The following is a 16,821-nucleotide window of genomic DNA, read 5'->3' on the forward strand; positions in this document are numbered from 1 at the left end:
AGCTATGCTTCCTAAGTTATTGTTGCTCTGACTTACGACCTAGAGCATTAACGTTAATTGTGGTTTTTCTCTGACCTTGTAATAACACAACCCACTAGCTGTCGCTGTTAACAATACAGTGCAACAAACAATTAAGTATGCATTAGTTGAGTAGTCAGGAAAATATTTTTATTTTCCTTAGCAATGAGGCATAGTTGTTGAAGGGTAGAAGAATGACAGGTGAATGAAAAAAATGTCAAGCTAAAATCATTTTTGCAAACTGTGGTGTTTTTGGATGGGTTTCAAGGCAAGAATTCATGTCTTCACATTTCAGAGGGAGAAGCTAGAAATAAAATGTATGAATGACTTGTGTTTGGAGAAAGAAAAAGTCTTCTGTGCTATTTATTTTTGGCTTGCACAAGTGTGTATATGTTAGATCATTTATATATAATACAGGAAGCTCTGCTGTATTGTTTAACTGTCCATTGTGAGATTTAAGCAGAACTCAAACCCCCAAATACAAATGTCCAGTCATGAAAATATTTACCCAGCACTTCAGAAACCCCTTCTTGCTTGATTTTAACTGCCCAAATGCTGGCAAAACAGGACAGCTCAGAGGCTAGTTCACAAAGCCAGTTAGGAGCTGGTATTAAAAATCAGGTATTAAAATTAATCAGGTATTAAAAACTGTCAGCCATCCAGAGGGTGTTCCCAGCCTCCCAGGCACCCCTAGCCTTCCTTTTTAGCAACAAATCAACATCTGTCCAGTGTCACACTTGCTCTGTGATACCCAGGAAATACTGGTCAGGGTTGAGATTCTCCAGTAGGCCACAGAAGACGCATCCTCACTTACCCTCTTTTCCCAGAGTGTGTCTTAACCCCCAGGTCACGGAAGCATTTTGGAAGCCTAGGAGAAGCTTCTCTGTCCGGGTGGTGCTGTTCAGGTAACAGGCATTGCTGCGCTGGGTGGCAAAGAGGAGAGGCGGCCGTGCTCTGGGGGTGTTTCTCTGAAAGCCAAGGTTTTGCCTGTTACTCTCAGCCTGTGCCCATTTCCTCTGCAGTGAATGGTTCACAAAAAATTTGGAATCATTTTAGCGCTGTTGACAAAACTGTTTTGGGGCCATGTTTTGTGAGGAGACAAAAGCACCAGCTAAGATATATGTGTGTTTGAGCTGTAGTCAGTACAGGAGCTTAAATCAGAGGGACTTAGATTTGAGCTACTTGGCAAACATACCGCTGGCTGCAGCATGCGCGAGGTTGGTGGTGTTCATGGTCAGACGTTCATGGTCACAGTAAGTCTCTTGGCCACAGCAATGCCCTCAGGAGGACCAGCCGTTGAAAACTAGTGTTTGTTCAGATCGTGATGTAGCTAAATCATTACCACAGGCTGTAACTGAAAACGGAATAAAAGCTGTTGTGCCCTAGATCGTAGGCAGAGCTGTGCTCTGCCAGGACCCCGCGGTGCGTTGGTGTGGATGGTGCAGACACCAAGCGATGTTCCTCCTCGCTACTTCTCCTTCTGGATCAGAGCAGACATTTCAAGTGGGCTTTCAGTCACAGAGTGAAACATAAGTAGCCTTATTTCAGTGCAGTGTGTGTTTCATCATGGAGGTTATACTTGGGTATTTCAGTCATCTGAGAAGATCACTAATAATTTAGAGCATCCATCTCCCCTGACGCTTGAAATAATTACATTGCTTGGAACCAACAGGTAGCACTAGATGAAGGTAATTTAGGCAGTGTTACTACTTGAATAGCATACTGAGAGTTAATTACAGTAAATTTTCTGTTACTGCTGTAAGTATTAGCTGTATCCGCTTCATATCAGTTCCGTTACCTGTTAAGAATAAAGGATGCACAGCTCTTACAGTAAATACTCACTGAAGAGATTTTATATGCACAAAGGCTTGTATTTAAAAAGGTTTCTACTAAACTGACATTTCTGTAATCAGTAAAGCGTGATTGCAAAAAAATAAAAAAATCAATGGAATCCATTCGTATTGTGGAACTTTAGTATTACCTTGATGTAGCACATTTATTTTGATCTTTTGGAGCAGTGGGAATGAATACTTCTTAAATACATGAAAAGGAACAATAAACAGATAATTCTGTATCTCCTCCCCTAAAGAACTCCCCTTCAAATGGCTTTAATATTAACAATATATATTGTAACTAAAAAAAACACTGCCTGTTACTATTTTCCTGACAAGTTATGTGCTTCATATCAGGCAGCCTTATTTTTTTTCTGATCTGTAATTTTGAGTTTACAAATGAAGAATTTGCCTGGCCAGATTTCCTCTTCTAGGAGAGAAGGTTTCTCCCTGACCATCAGCTTGTTTTTATGATGTAACAGCTGTCTTTGAGCAAGCTTTAGGAGATGCCCAAACTTCCAGTGTTTGTACAGCTTCTCTCCTTGCATTGTGTGGATTATATTCCCCATAAAGGTTTTCATTTCAAATGCTGACAGGGAAGGGGTGATTTAAATAACCCTCATGAAGTAGATTGACAGTTTTCCATCAAAGATTTTGTACTGATTGTAATTCTGTCTTCAAATATGACTTTCTTTCTTTTAAGGTGAGAAACAGTTCTGCACCAAGTTTCAGCAACAGTGAAGTCTGCTTTTAAGTAAATAAATAACTTGTGCAAGGAAGCTGGGAGAATTGCAGCTGAAGGCTACAACACCTCATGTTTCTCCCCTGTTTAGAAGTTGTCAGGTTTGGTTTTATGATCTAAAGGTATTGATAGAGGTGCTGTAGCTTTACACTTTTGTGATCAAGACGCTGAATCCTGCACTTTTAGTTAAGGTGTGGCCCACGTTTTCCACAGCTTTGTCCCTGCCGGCCTGCACAACAAATGTAGCCTAATCTGTATATTAACCTCTAACTATCTTGGGTGCTGTGGATGCAGCACACACTCTAAATTTGGGTCATTTACCCTGTGCATATATAGCTTGTGATATAAGCTACCAGCCACTGCTGTTTCATCTCATAGGCACAGAAGTATTTCATTCCTGTGATATCGAGATGCTTTTCAGCTGCTTGGACAGCAGGTCAGTGCTCTTCCTGTTCCACAGTAAGGCACAGAGTGCTGGAGCTCTAACTCCATTGTCAGTGGTTGGCCTTTCCTACCTACCCATCAATTTTTCGTCATTGGCACTCCATTGTCATCCTCCATTACCAATAATTATTGGAGTCCTATTAGCAGTGTCATTCTTCAGGCTGCCACTCTTGTGGAGCACTGAACGTGGATGCCATAGCAATTTGCCTGTTATTAAACATTTCTTGTATATTTTATTATGGTTCTTATTGCTCCCAGTAACTTAAGATCTGAGCAGCTGTTTCTCCTGCCATGTAGGGAATGGCTATTATTTTGAATATCATAATTTAAGTGCAGTTCTCTTGAATTTAATATAGATAAGACCTGATACGTAAATCAGAATCATTATTTACAGTTTCTTTTTTTGATCAAATAAGGCCCTGGGCTTTGCCTCAGATCTTATTATTTGCAAACTACTTATATCTAGAGATGATAGTATTTGTCTTAGAGTTTGTCTAAATTAATAAACTTGCTTGACATCAAAGCTGAGAATGTTTCCTCTCCAAGGCAAAGAATGCTCTCATCAATTTCCAATCTCCATTTAAATGGCAGCATACACTAAGTCACAAGTGAAATTTCCTTCAGATTTATCATCCGTAACATTTATCGGGGCCTGGTGTACTTAGGACATAAAATATTTGTGGAGGCTATGTAAATGTTACACTTATATATAATTCTTTGCTAAGCAATGTAAGAACTATTTTATTGGCCCTAAGAAAGCTATAAATTGCAGCTGATGGTCTTTAGTTTGACTTAGGCTTATTACAAAACAGAAGTAAACACAGTTCACTTCAATAATAAATAGGAGCTGCCTGGTGTGAAGCTGTACTGCTTTTTGCCATGCATGAATTTCTAGTACTAACTTCAAAATTGCTTTCCAAACCACACTTGACAAATATTTTTTTTAGAAAAGGCCAGTTTTAAAAACAGTCAAAGCAGGTTTTTATTTGTCCTTAACTGTATTAACTTGGTACATGCATGAGGAGACCTCATTCAGCCGATCTACAAAACCAATTGTGAATTAGGTCTTTTTGTCATTACTTTGGGGAACCACTCAAGTTTGTTTAAAGACTTGAAGTTGCAATTAAGCATATCTGAAGAGCTTAGCAAAACAACTCTGTTTCTTGAGAGGCTCCTGTCTTACTGTTTCTTTTAAGGTCCTCTGGAAAACACTGCAGCTTTTCCTAATTCCATAAGAAATTTGATTACTATTTGCTTTCATTACAAAGAGTGTAATGAGCAATGTGGTGTGAGGGAGAATTAAAAGATTCTAGCTGCAACTGATTTTTTCAAATATATTTACATCATCTATTAATTTTTCCCAAGCTTTGCAAGTAAAAGTCTTCATTGCTGATGGTAATTCCAAGCATTGCCTTAAGTTTACTCTGCCACATGTAGGTTATGGGAGCTGGGATGTAGGTTCCAAATATGTTGCTGCACTTTTGAAGTATAAGAACTGGTGAATGAAGAGAAATTAATGTTTTTCTTACATGTTGAGGCTCTGAGATGTGCAGTACAGCTGTCCTTTTTTCCCACTAGCAAGACAAGAAAGTTGGCTTTGCAAAAGTAAATGGGCACCCGATTGGAACTTGTCTTTCTCTCAATACAAATTTTGCTTCTTTGATACTCAAAGGTATACATTGCTCTCATAGCTGCTGGTGCTCTTCGTTACCGCCTTAAGATTTTGATGTGATGACTTGTGACAAAAGCATCCCCGTCTCTGTCTGCACTAGGCTGCCTTGGCAGAAGTTACACTACTTGCATAGAAAACGAAGCACAGTTTACATGGCACTGAGAGCGATCTCAGGCAGCCACGGCCACCTGCAGTTGAAAATGGTGATAAGAAATGAAAGGCTTCTGTAACGATGCAGGCAACTGAGCTCCATACAAAGTACAGTAACCCTTTCTCAGCGTGTTTACTTTTATCCTCTCTGCACCATGCTCCTTATCCCCAAAGCATGTATTCAGTACCCTGGTGTCTTCCCGCATTGGCTGATGTGCCAAGTGGTTACCTTGGCTGCTGTCGAGAAGGATGTGACCCGCAGTGTACTTGGTTTATTATTTTTGGTTCCAGTGACAGACTGAGAAGAGGTTAGGGCTAGCCCTGAAAAAACATAACTTTAAAGCAATAATTATTTAGTCAATGTGATTTCAGTGGTGGTGTTAACTTTTTATATTATACACAGGACAGATGATCATGATGTTATCCGTGCTGCTCCACGCTGCAGTTCTGAATAAGGCACTATGATTTTTTCAACTTGTGTAATAATGGCTGAACAGCATGTCAGTCTGAAGCTGTAGCTTGCAGTGAGCTTAAGCAAAACTTTGGAGCCATCTAATGTGGATACAGAACTGTTGATTTTTATTATTTTTTTTATCTTTGATTATTGCAGTTCCTGATGGTAATGGCAGAACTGCTGCTCTACACATCTTAAAGAAATAAAGGTAGCCAACCGACTACTGCTTCATGTAAAAGGTTGGCTTATTCCATCAGAGGGATAAGGCATGTTTCCATAATTAGGATAAAATAGCAACAAAACTCTTGGAGTGTTCCCCATATTCTTTCTCAGTTCCAAGTTTGTTGTTAATGAAGTAAAAGAAGAGAACACAGAGGCATTGCTGCTGCTAACCCAGAGCTTGTTATGAATAATTCTCTTGGCGATCCTGCCACTGAATTGATCCACGTTTGATAATTAGCTAAATTGTGACTAACAGAAAAATGTGAATATGTTTGAAATGGTCTTTTTACTACAAATACTCTTGAAAGCGTAGGATGAACAGAAAATATGATAAAATAATTTTACCAGTTGATATTTCAATAAAATATTACTGCTTTGCAATGATACTGCTTTTTTGAGTTTAACTTTGATGCTCAGTAATAGGTGGAGTGCTGTCTTCTATGGCAGCATTGGCAAGCAGGTAAGGTAGGATTCTTAAGATAAGTAAAAGAGTTGTAAACAATTTGAAAAATACTAAATCCTTGGATAACAGAAACATTGGGAACAATTTCACATCTCCTCTACTGTCTACTTCTCTCCCTTCTTACAAAATGCTGCAAACTTTCCATTTTTCTTGTAAAACTAAGCTAAGCAAGTACTCTTTAATCGTTACACTCCTTTCTTGCCTGGGGGTTTAGTCTGACCTGGAATCTCCTCTCTTCTCCAATAAAATGCCATATTCTACATTGCAGAATAACTATATATTATAGAATAACTCAAGAAACCCTTCAGCCTGACTTCTGCATATGAAGGGTGGTAGTTGGTTTTGCATTTCTCAGGTAAACTCTGTCAAATAATATAAAGGCATCAAAAATGAGATCCTCTGTGGTCTTATTTAGGGAATGCTGTCTACATTGCAAAGACAAATAGTGCCTGTCTACACTGTGAAGACAAACAAGAGCAAAGCAGTTGCTTTTGCTCTTGCAATACCATATAGAAAACACTTGCTTTATCACACTGAAAAGATGTCATTTTTGTCCTCATGGGGTAAAGGTATGCCTTATATCCAGTCTGAACCTCTCCTTGCAATTTGACTGTTTTCTGTATTGCCACTCCCTCAGTGTGGTGTCACCTGCAAACTTCAGATTGTGCATCATCACCTCATCTTGGTCCTTGATAAAGATGTCAAAGAAGATCTTAAAATCAAGGTTGTGTTAAGCAGAGCTTAGCCTTCCTATTTCTCTACCTTCTCCTAGGGGAAATCCGAGTCTCCTTTGGCTCTTACTCAAATGACCCCTTCTAGATTTATACCAGCATTTCAGTAAGCTCTACGTTTCTGATAATGCTATGACTGGGTTTCAAGAATACTTGAAGGGAAGAAAAGTCCCTTTTTTTGTTCAAGATATAAAGTAATACAACAGGATCATATTATTAATAATAGCATGCTTCTAGAGCAGAGAGTAACTTGGATTTAGAAAAACACTGTCCTTCGGGAGAAGTGTTCGTAAGAGTTCCCCATAACATGTTGCTGTGTTTATCTATCTGAAATAAATGTGAGCCTCCACACATCCATTGACATGCACTTATGTGCAGAAGTTAGACCTGTAAGTAAATAGCAGCAATAATTTTGCTTTCAGCACTTGATTCAGAAGTTATCAGATGCAAAACCGTGTTCTGGCAGCTGTTCTGAGAGCTGCTGTGGGTTGATTCAGCGTTGTCAGGAGTAAACATACCACAGATTATCAGATACAGCCCATTAAAATTCTCTTCAATGGAAAAGAAATCTTTTTCAAAATGAGAAGTACTTTATTAAGCCAATGTTTTCCATGCCATAGTTCTCTCAGTTTATTAAATCTAAGAGTTTTTATTACCCTCTATTCTGTAGAATGAAGTTAGCTTAGGAAGATTGATTTATGTTCAATGCACGTTCCACATCATCAGAGCAAATGTTCAGGAGTGTGTTTTGTGTTGACAATGATGCATGAATGGTGAAGTACATTTTCCTTATATACACTGAATATAGGAATGGCCGTTTCAGCAACAATTAACAAATAACTGAATGCAAACAGATATAAGAAGCCAGCCTGAATGTATCTTTTGCTATTTCAGAATATTCTCTGTTAGTTACTATTTGAGTATTAAGTTGTTATTAGATGATGCTTATTGTGGAACAGGTCTGTTTTCTGCATTTGCCTCTGTGCAAGAAACTATAGAGAAGCTCTCTCCGGAAGAGCTGCATTGTGCATGGTTACTATTCGTACCACCTGTGTTTGTTTGGGCTCTGCTCTTTGCTGTGCCAGTAGCCAGGATTGGTAAGGAAGCCTGCTCACACAGGTAGCACCTCAGTGAAGTACAAAGGCCTTTTTGCAGACAACAGCCACGTGTATTGCCATGGAAGAGAGACAGCTGACTCCAATACCAGTGACTGGGCTGCTTGCCAAATCTGAGGATTTGGAAGGTGAAGGAGTTTGACTTGTTACAGGATCACTCCTGCAGAGAGTAAGTTATCAGATTGACTTGGCAACACAGCAATGAAAGCATGACCAGGTACTATTAAGACAGTGAGTAGGTTTGAGTACAGGAGTTGTCCTTCGCAAGTGCTAATCTGCATGCTTTTCCTCTGTGGCAAATACTAGGAGCCTGGCCCTTTATAAAAATAATGATATTATGTATATATTATGGACATTTACTTGTAGGGACTAGTGAAGGTGTAGGTCTGCATGAAGGAGGTACTGCACCAGAAGATGTCTCAGAAAAGATAGACTCCAGAGATGGCCGTGAGCTCTATAGCTGTCAGGGTTCCTGGAAAGAATGTTAAAATGGTAGCATCAGTCTTAGCAATTCGGGTTTATGAATGGGCTCTCTCTCCTAAGCAGCTATCTGAAACTATGCCATATTCAAAATATATTTAGTTTCATTGCAAGTTCATTCAACACCCATTTCTGATTATTGGATTAGGAAAACGGAATGCAGCTTGTATTGTCAGTGGCAAACCTAAATGAAAGGGCATCTTTATTTCAGATTGGGGAGCAGTAGGCATTCTTGTATTGCCTTTTGCCTGCCACAACAAAAAGAATGCAGGTAATGATGAAAAAATGGTTCTGCCCCTCTTGCTCTGAAACCATGAGGTTCCAGATGGAACAAGCCTCAATATGAGGATATGAAATTAAACAGTATATTCAGATTTAGGGTAGAAGTTTGGAGAGGGGAACAAAATACTTCCAAAACAATTAGGAGTAAGTTTTTCTAGATTGTATTTTATTCATATTTTGATGCAGCCCAGTGGATAGAAGAAATGATAGCAACTCAATTCCTTGGACAGCCAACAGATATGTTCTTTCAAACAAAATCACATCTCCTTTTCTCAGAGGTGTGTTTTCCTCTGCCTGCACCTACATTGAAAAGATCCAGAGAGGAGTGTTTCTAGACTTATGTTTGGGCTTTTGTTGTGGTTGTGTTTGCTTTTTAAGGGGGCAGGGCAGTTAAGGGTTTTCTTTAAGAATATGGAACCTGTGAGGTTTTTAACAGGTTGGTTAGCCTTGTGCCTCAAGGAGGGTACTTCTCAGCAGTTAGGTCTGCACCGTGAAGTTACCTGAGCAGTAATGCCATACACATTTCATCCGATGTAGCTTGGTGTGAGGGTAGCTCAGTATCAGTAGGTATCTACGTACAGCACAGGAAAGCTGATTTAATCTCCTCTGCGTGATTTTACACTGCAATTCACAGTAGCAGTGGCTGCAGCATAGACATTGTTACAAATATTACTGTCACTGGGGGAACAGTACATAACAGTCCGGGAAACCATCACTAGCAATCCACAGTAGTATGGCATCAGTGTTAGGCTTCATGCCTGTGTTTCCATCATCTGTCTCCCTTATACTTGCCTACCAGGCTGCATTTGTCGAATACAATGATTCTGTTTGTATGTGAACTGAATAAAGCACTGGAAGAAGCCCTGTCAGACTAACAACGCGGGGTTCCAACACCAGGTTAGCCTGCCCGTCAGTGCTCCTCCACGGCATCAGCCATCACTGCTGCTGGGCGTGACAGATGTGTCCTGCTCCTGGGGACGGAGCCTCCCTGCACTGCTTGTGCCAGCGTTTCTCTGTTCTTGCAGTGAAAGGTTTTCCTGGTGTATAATTTCAATTTCTTTACCGTGTTTTTTGCGCCATAGTGCTTCTCTTTTCCCTGGTGGATGACGAGGGCTGTTCATTCCTTCTCTTTACAGCCTCTGTCACAGGTCACAAAAATGTGTATTATTAGCTGCAACTCTTTGGTATTTATAGAGTATAAAGCAAAGTCTTGGTTTTGTTGTTGCCACAATGTTTAAATTCATGAAGCTCAAACTGAGGTATTTTGCCTCAATGCAAAACATTTAAAGTTGAGAAACAGAGAAGAAAGAGACTTTGATGCTTAGCTGTATTCCAAAATAACCAACTGCATGAGGTAGGTAGTGTTAGTTTTTACCTTAATTACTATTACAGCCAAAATTGGTGATAAACTGAAACTACAGTTCATAATGATAACTTGCTGATATGCTAGATCTGAATATGTGGAGTAAAAACATCTCTGGTAGCAAAGGTTTTAGCAGCTCCTGAATTGATTTAAAATACTGTTGTTTTGTGACCGAATACTATATAGGACTGCTGAAAAGGGATCTAACTCAGGCTGTGAAGATCTGCCAACAAAGTGTTTCACACTCCAATTTCTTGAAGTTGCATAGGAAATTTCAGTAGGAAGCACAGACACATTTTGTTTAAATGTATGAGTTTAAAATGTAGTTAATTACACTGTTTTCGTTAGGCACCTCTCTTTGTATTATAGCTGATGTGCTAATGCTTTACAGCATGTCAGCCTGATGTGGATGAAGGATGATAGAGATCTGTGAGCTACGGTCAGATGAACTCACCACGGAGCTGTGGTAGCATGACTGTGCCAACTAAGAGGCTGACTACTCATCTAAGCTAATCATCACAGTAGTATGCATTGATTAGTAAAATAACTAATTTCTTTCCAAGGTCCTGGCAAATTTTGATATTTTTAGCTTCCCCACCCCAGAATTAAAGATCCTGAAACCCTTAAAATATAACTTTAGACAAAACACATCTGATGTATTTTATGCATCTCTAATACAGTAGTCAGTCTCTAGCCTGTTTTTCTTCCTTTTCTTATAAGGCAAAAAATAAACTCTTCAAGGGAATAACGCTTCCTGTTTCACAAAAACATGCCAAAAAAAAAGATTATCTGTTTACTTGTGTTTCTGTACTGGATAGATCTAATACATAGCAGTAAAGTTGCTAGTCAGTTGTCATCTGTGAAATTGTAAAGTAAAGGTAATTATTCATAATTTTGTCTTTCTCTGCAGACTTCAACTGCTACTGTTAATATAGTGGTGACGGATGTAAATGACAATGGACCAATTTTTGATATGTTTCTACCTAAAAACCTGTCTGTACAGGAAGAGGAAGCCAATGCTTTTGTTGGTCAAGTAAGGGTAAGTTATTAACTGCAGAGTTAAATTGTTTACTTTATTACCTAATCTGTCCAGACTATTAGGAAAGAGACTAAAATAGTTGTACCTTAGACAAACTTGCATCAAAATGTCTGAAGTTTAAACACAAACCCTCTATTGTCAGACATATTTATGTTAAAAGTTGAAGTAATTTCCTGGGCTTTAAAAATCAGAATTAATGTTCATCTTCATGCTTAATAGGTCAAAAAGGCTTTTTCATTTAAAAAAGCTAATCAGAAGACTGGTTTTGTAGATGCACACCACTGTAAAAGCTTGCTTATAACAGATTTACAGTGTTACAATATTGTCGCCACATTTTTATACTGTTACTGATTTTTTTTACAACATTTCTATAATATACTGAATAAATTATGTGTATGTATGGAAGATTGTCCTACGTAGAAAATTTCTATAGTATCAAAGAGGAAAATAGTTAATGCGTTGACCGTAATAATTCATTAGGTGTTGTAAAAATAGATTATGCTTTTGGGTATTGTTAATTTAGGTGATTTGAAGCTGTGTAAATTTTTACAGCATGTGTAGGTCTTCTGGACTACCCATTGCAGATTCAGTCACATGAAACATGCATCATCTTTTTGGCAGAGTCAGTTTTTCCTAATGGCAGGTGAAAGAAAGTATGAATTGGTGTTTTGAACTTGTAGTTGAATGTCAAGTGTTTCATATTTCCCTCAGTGAGGGGTTAGCATAAAGGCTGGATTAATGTGAGCTGTAAGCACAAGATGAATTTGGAAGCAAGGTTTTTCAGGGATTTTGGCACAACCATCTGCCTTTCTTCCCAGTAGCAACTGTGTTATTAGAAAACAGGAGCTGTCTTAAGAATACCTTAACTGCTGTCTTAACAATACCGTCAGACAGGAGAAGACATTTCGGGTAGAATTGAAAGGGGCAAAGGCATATAACCATAATAACCACGTTTCTTTCCAAATTTATATTATTCAGTAAGGTATCCACAAGTGTTTCTCATGTATCATGCTGCTTGTTAATTTTGTATTCTTTTTTGAGTGAACTTGACTTCACTTGTTTCCTGGTATTTATATGTTGAAAAATTGCTTCTTTGGGATGGGCTTGCCTTTCCTTCTGCTTTTGTTACTTACTCATGAAGTTTGATTTCATTCAAGTTATATGTTATGGTTTTAGGCTCCTTCAATACAGTCTCACTTGTACTTACACTGAGGAGGTTCTGCATGTCTATGCTCTGCTTGCTGTGTGACCTGGTACCATTAAAGTAGGTACTGCGGTGAAGTTGTCCAAGCTCACGTGTAATTTTAAAGAGAAGCAACTTTCCTCAACACTGATGAGCACTAGAGATTTCCTACTTTTGTTATGCTGAACTGAAATATCAGTCCTGTCAAAGACTGTTTTGAATTCTTGCATGTGTAGAAATTAAGATCCCTGCGCTTAAATCTGTTTCCGTAAATCTATTTTTGTCATTGTTCGTCTTATGTAGTCATTTATCATTTATCCTAAAACATATGGACTCAATGTTTTAAATCAGTACCAAATATCTTTAAAATCCATGTTCTGTTTTTCTTGGCGCCCTCAAGGTGCAATAATCTTTAAAAACACTGTATCGGCTTTATTTTTAGTTTAGATGGAATTATAAAAGAAAATATGCCATTGCAACAGAACCTCTCTCTAATAAATTAGCATAATTTCTAAGTTGTGTTGAAATGAAAATATTTAATGAAACCTTTTGATAGCTTATTCCTTCTTGTGGAATGAAAGAAACTCGCTATATCATTTATTCTCATGTTTATCACCAGTCCTAATTGTCAGCCTCTGGATGGAAAAAGTTTTCTCTTTGTGCTGCAGATACAGATGGGATGTAGATTCTAATGTTTCATATTCATGCAAATAGTATAGAATGGAGCAATTTGGGCATTTGGAATTATTTTCTGGACTCAGTGAAATTACTGAAGTGAGGATGATTAGCCTTTAGACGCAGCTGTGTTGTTTAGGGAGAGTCTTCTTTAAACAACAAAGCAGCTTTTGTTACTGTTGTTGTCCTTCATAGGACATTAGAACCACAGTAGGTGTGGGAGAGGTTTCTATGGGAATGTGTTTTGTACAGAAGCTGTAATGTAGTTAAAATATAAAGGCCTATTTTAAATGAAAATAGTTTGGTAAAAGAAGGTAGTACTTACTACCTCTTGTGTTTCAATGCTAAGAATTAAGCTGCTGACTGGCAAGCCTTCTTTTCAGAATCTCCTCTACTATATTCATTTCAAACAGCTGAAATCCACCATAGTAAGCACTGATACAGATTAAATAAAAAATAAATAGGTTTTGTGGGGTCTCTTTCCCTTTTGAATGTGTACTTCCCATTTTACATGAGGAAAACCACAGCAAGATATTTTTGGCTTAAGATTAAAGGTGTGGGCACCACTGCTCATTGAGGCAGAGGACCTAGTGGTGAGACTTACGGAAAAGGTGCTCCACAACTTTGGTGCCTCAGGCTTTTTTACTGGTAAGCTATGGGGACTCTCGGCTACCTGAGGCCAGAGTCAGTCTGGAGGAGGAAAGGATTACCTTCATCCTAGACAAAGATGAAGTTGCGGGCTGTGTAGGAAAGTAAGTCAGACATAATGGGAGCGGATGAGATGCATCCAAAGGTGCTCATGTTAACTGGTATTGCTGCAGGAGTGTTTATTTGTCATCTTTAAAAGGTGCCCAGGAGTGTGGTTCCTTACAACTGGGAAAAAGCAAACATCACACTCATCTTTGGGGATGACAGGAAGGAGGATTCAGGTAACTCCAAGCTGGTGAGCCTGGCATGGGTCTCTAGGAAGATAGCAGAGCCTGCTGGAAGCCATTTCCAAGCAAGTGGACAATAAGAAGGTGAATGGGAACAGCCAGGATGGATTATGGATGGGCAAATCATACGTGACGAACTGGTAACTTTGGGATGGGATCGCTGGCTCTGTGGATGCTGGGAGACCAGTGGAAGTTGCTTACCTTGGCTTTACCAAGTAGCGTAGTATCTTCGTAATTGTATTAGCAAGGTAAGGACCAGTTTAGTGGACTGCAGTGTTGGGCAGTGCAGAAGCTGCAGGGGATCAGGGAGCAGTGTGATCCAGAACATATTTTCTAGTAAAATCCATTATTTTCTTCTTAGAAGATTCCCAGAAGTGGTTTTTTTTTTTTTTTTTTTTTTTTTTTCCAGACTGATTATTAGCAGTAGCTACTGTTACTTTAATTGCCAGTTGACATGACCATAATGCAGGTAAATTTGGGGATATATTCTATGATGTCAATTACGAGAAAGGTAAAAGTGTAACAAATTTATTCAGCATGTATTATTAAAATGTTAGAAATAGTCTGTATAACGTGTGAAAAGCTGTTGTAATTCCTTTTTCCAATTCTGGATTTTTTGTATTAGACTTTCTCTCTATCCTCTCCCAAGACTGCAAAATTTTGTCTCTTATCTGCTCAGCTGTTCTTCTAAAAAGAAAAAAAAAGTAATGTATGACATATATACCCTCCTTTTGTCCTCTCTCCCATGATACAGGTAAGTATGTAAGTGATTTAGGACACAAAATGATTAAGTCGAATGCTCCCATATATGATTCCTGCTGCAGACGATAGAATTCTGTGCATTCTGTGCTCTGTTTTGTTTTAAGTGGAAAAGTTGGACTTGAAAAGGGATTCCCATAAGGACTTAGGTAATACTTGGGAATTTGTTTCCCCAGGGGAGACGGAACAAAGGCAACGAAAAGATTTCTGGTGGTAGAGGGGAAGGCTCATTACGTGCTGGAGGCAATATTAACACTGAAGTGCTCTCGCGCTCTGTCGCTCCAGTGGCTCTTTGTAAGCCAGCTGAAGTCCGTGGAGGCGCTTGCACAGGAGTGCTACCTGTGGGGATTTGAGGAGCACACTGAAGATTAAAAGAACGAAAGCTAGGAAGGATAAGGCTGACAGTGTAGTGGATGTATTTCAAATCCCTTTTATTTTATACAGTGTTGTTGTCTAAATGAGAGCAGTCAGAGGTGTATTAGATTCCCTACCGTTCTTTCATGTCTGATCATTGGGATCTCCCAACAAGACAGGAGAAGAATTGCTGAATGAAGTCCTCTACAGAGGACCAACAGGAAACCAAAAGCTTCACACCAGAAGCTTAAAAATTCAGGCATCTTATCGTCTGTTGCAGTCGTAAATAGCTTGAGGTCCTGCAGGAGATCCAGCATCTGAATGATCGGCATTATGCAGCGTACTGTTTGTCAATACCACATCAGGTACATGGGAGGTGGAAAAGTGGAATGAAATATAGGTGAGAATCAGTGTATTGGCTGCAACATGTGCAAACACATTTGCATTCTTGTTAAGTGAAATGCGGTTCTGCAGAGTTTGTTACAGAACTTTAAAATGCAATCTGTGGTTAAATAACAAGCTGTTGGAGCCCATAAGGCCTCATGGGACCCAGGAGAGAAAACAGTCCCCAAACCACCGTTGACTGAAGTTTCCATTTATCTGCTTTTTAAAGTTTGCCCAGTTTCTTTAACTTCCCCTTCCTATTGATTATTAATTGTAGGAAGAAATTTGTGTGATTGATCACTTTTTGAAATTCCCTACATGACCTAGGAGATATAGGGACATGAAAGGAGATGAGAAGGAAAACATGGGTAAATAATCACATGGCAGTGAACAGCCCAACCCTTCATCACATGCTCACATATCACTAGACCTTAGATTTTCCCTAATATGAAGGCAGTATAAATAGGCTCCAATAATGAAAGCTGTTTGCACACAATGTGTGTAATATCTCTTATCATCTGCTTCTTATTTTTGAATGAGAAAACAAACTCTCAAAAAATAAGCAAGTTGCTCTTTAGGATGTAGCTATTTTACTTACTGGAAAGATGAGCTTTGGAGAACTGTCCTTAATTCTACTGTAAAGTGGAAATATTTTGTTTTTCTATTTAATAAGCGTGAACTACTACCTGCATCTAGTATTGAGTAACATCTGTCCACTTCAGAACAGGGCAACTCTAAGGCAAATAGGTGTGACTGAGACAGCCTGTGTGGCACCAGTCTACAGATTTCTAGACACTTTTTCTTTCAGTGGTATGGAAGTGTTTTAAATGTGTTGTTTAAAGAAGCAGCTATCATATTTGAATGCTAACGGAATGTAATTAGGATGCCAATTTCCTAACAGAGTTTTCTGTCCGTGAATATTAGTGAATTCTTACAAATTTCTATTTCTACTTAAATTCACAAGGTGGTAAAACCTGCAAGTCTGACGATTTAAAGCCCAGTTTAAATTTCACAGATGTCAGTAAGGCTTATTGTGTTGGACTAAATGACCTCTGGAGATCCCTTACGTCTAAATTGTCCTGTGTCTCTCGATATAGGAAAACTGCTTCAAATGCCGATGAGGTATTACACTACAAGATTTTGTTGTTAAAAGCACAGAAAGAAATCTCATTTTACTTAAATCACCATTGTCATTGCTTTCTGCACGAAAGCTCATAGAACAGAGTATGACTTTCTACATTGTAGCATATATAAACTGCACTGTAGATAACACCACACCTGTATTATAAGTACCAGCTTCTGAAATTAAAATCTCAGGGCTCCTGTACTTTTAGACAAGTGCAGAAAAATTAGAGGTGGAAAAAAGGAGAAAAAGTACAAGACCAGGAGAAAAAAAAAAAAAAAAGAGAATTATTGGCAGGAGAGGACCGTCTATGAAGCTAAAAAATTAAGCCTTTGGGGAAGAGAAGAGTAGAATCAAGGCCTCTGAAGTAAATCTCAAATATCCAGAGTGAATCCATGACT

At 38.7% G+C, this 16,821-nt stretch overlaps 1 protein-coding gene across 12 annotated transcripts in view; it reads left to right on the forward strand.

Moving 5' to 3' along the window:
- PCDH15 (protocadherin related 15) overlaps window positions 1-16,821 on the forward strand; it is a 738,374-nt gene that overhangs the window by 585,371 nt on the left and 136,182 nt on the right. For all 12 annotated transcript variants that reach the window (XM_040563492.1, XM_040563503.1, XM_040563491.1 and 9 more), the window contains one exon: window positions 10,879-11,007. In XM_040563492.1, coding sequence (XP_040419426.1) covers window positions 10,879-11,007 — 129 coding nt within the window. The remainder of the gene's footprint in view (window positions 1-10,878; window positions 11,008-16,821) is intronic.

Source organism: Cygnus olor, chromosome 7 (genome assembly GCF_009769625.2).
Source record: "Cygnus olor isolate bCygOlo1 chromosome 7, bCygOlo1.pri.v2, whole genome shotgun sequence".
NCBI classification, from domain to species: domain Eukaryota; kingdom Metazoa; phylum Chordata; class Aves; order Anseriformes; family Anatidae; genus Cygnus; species Cygnus olor.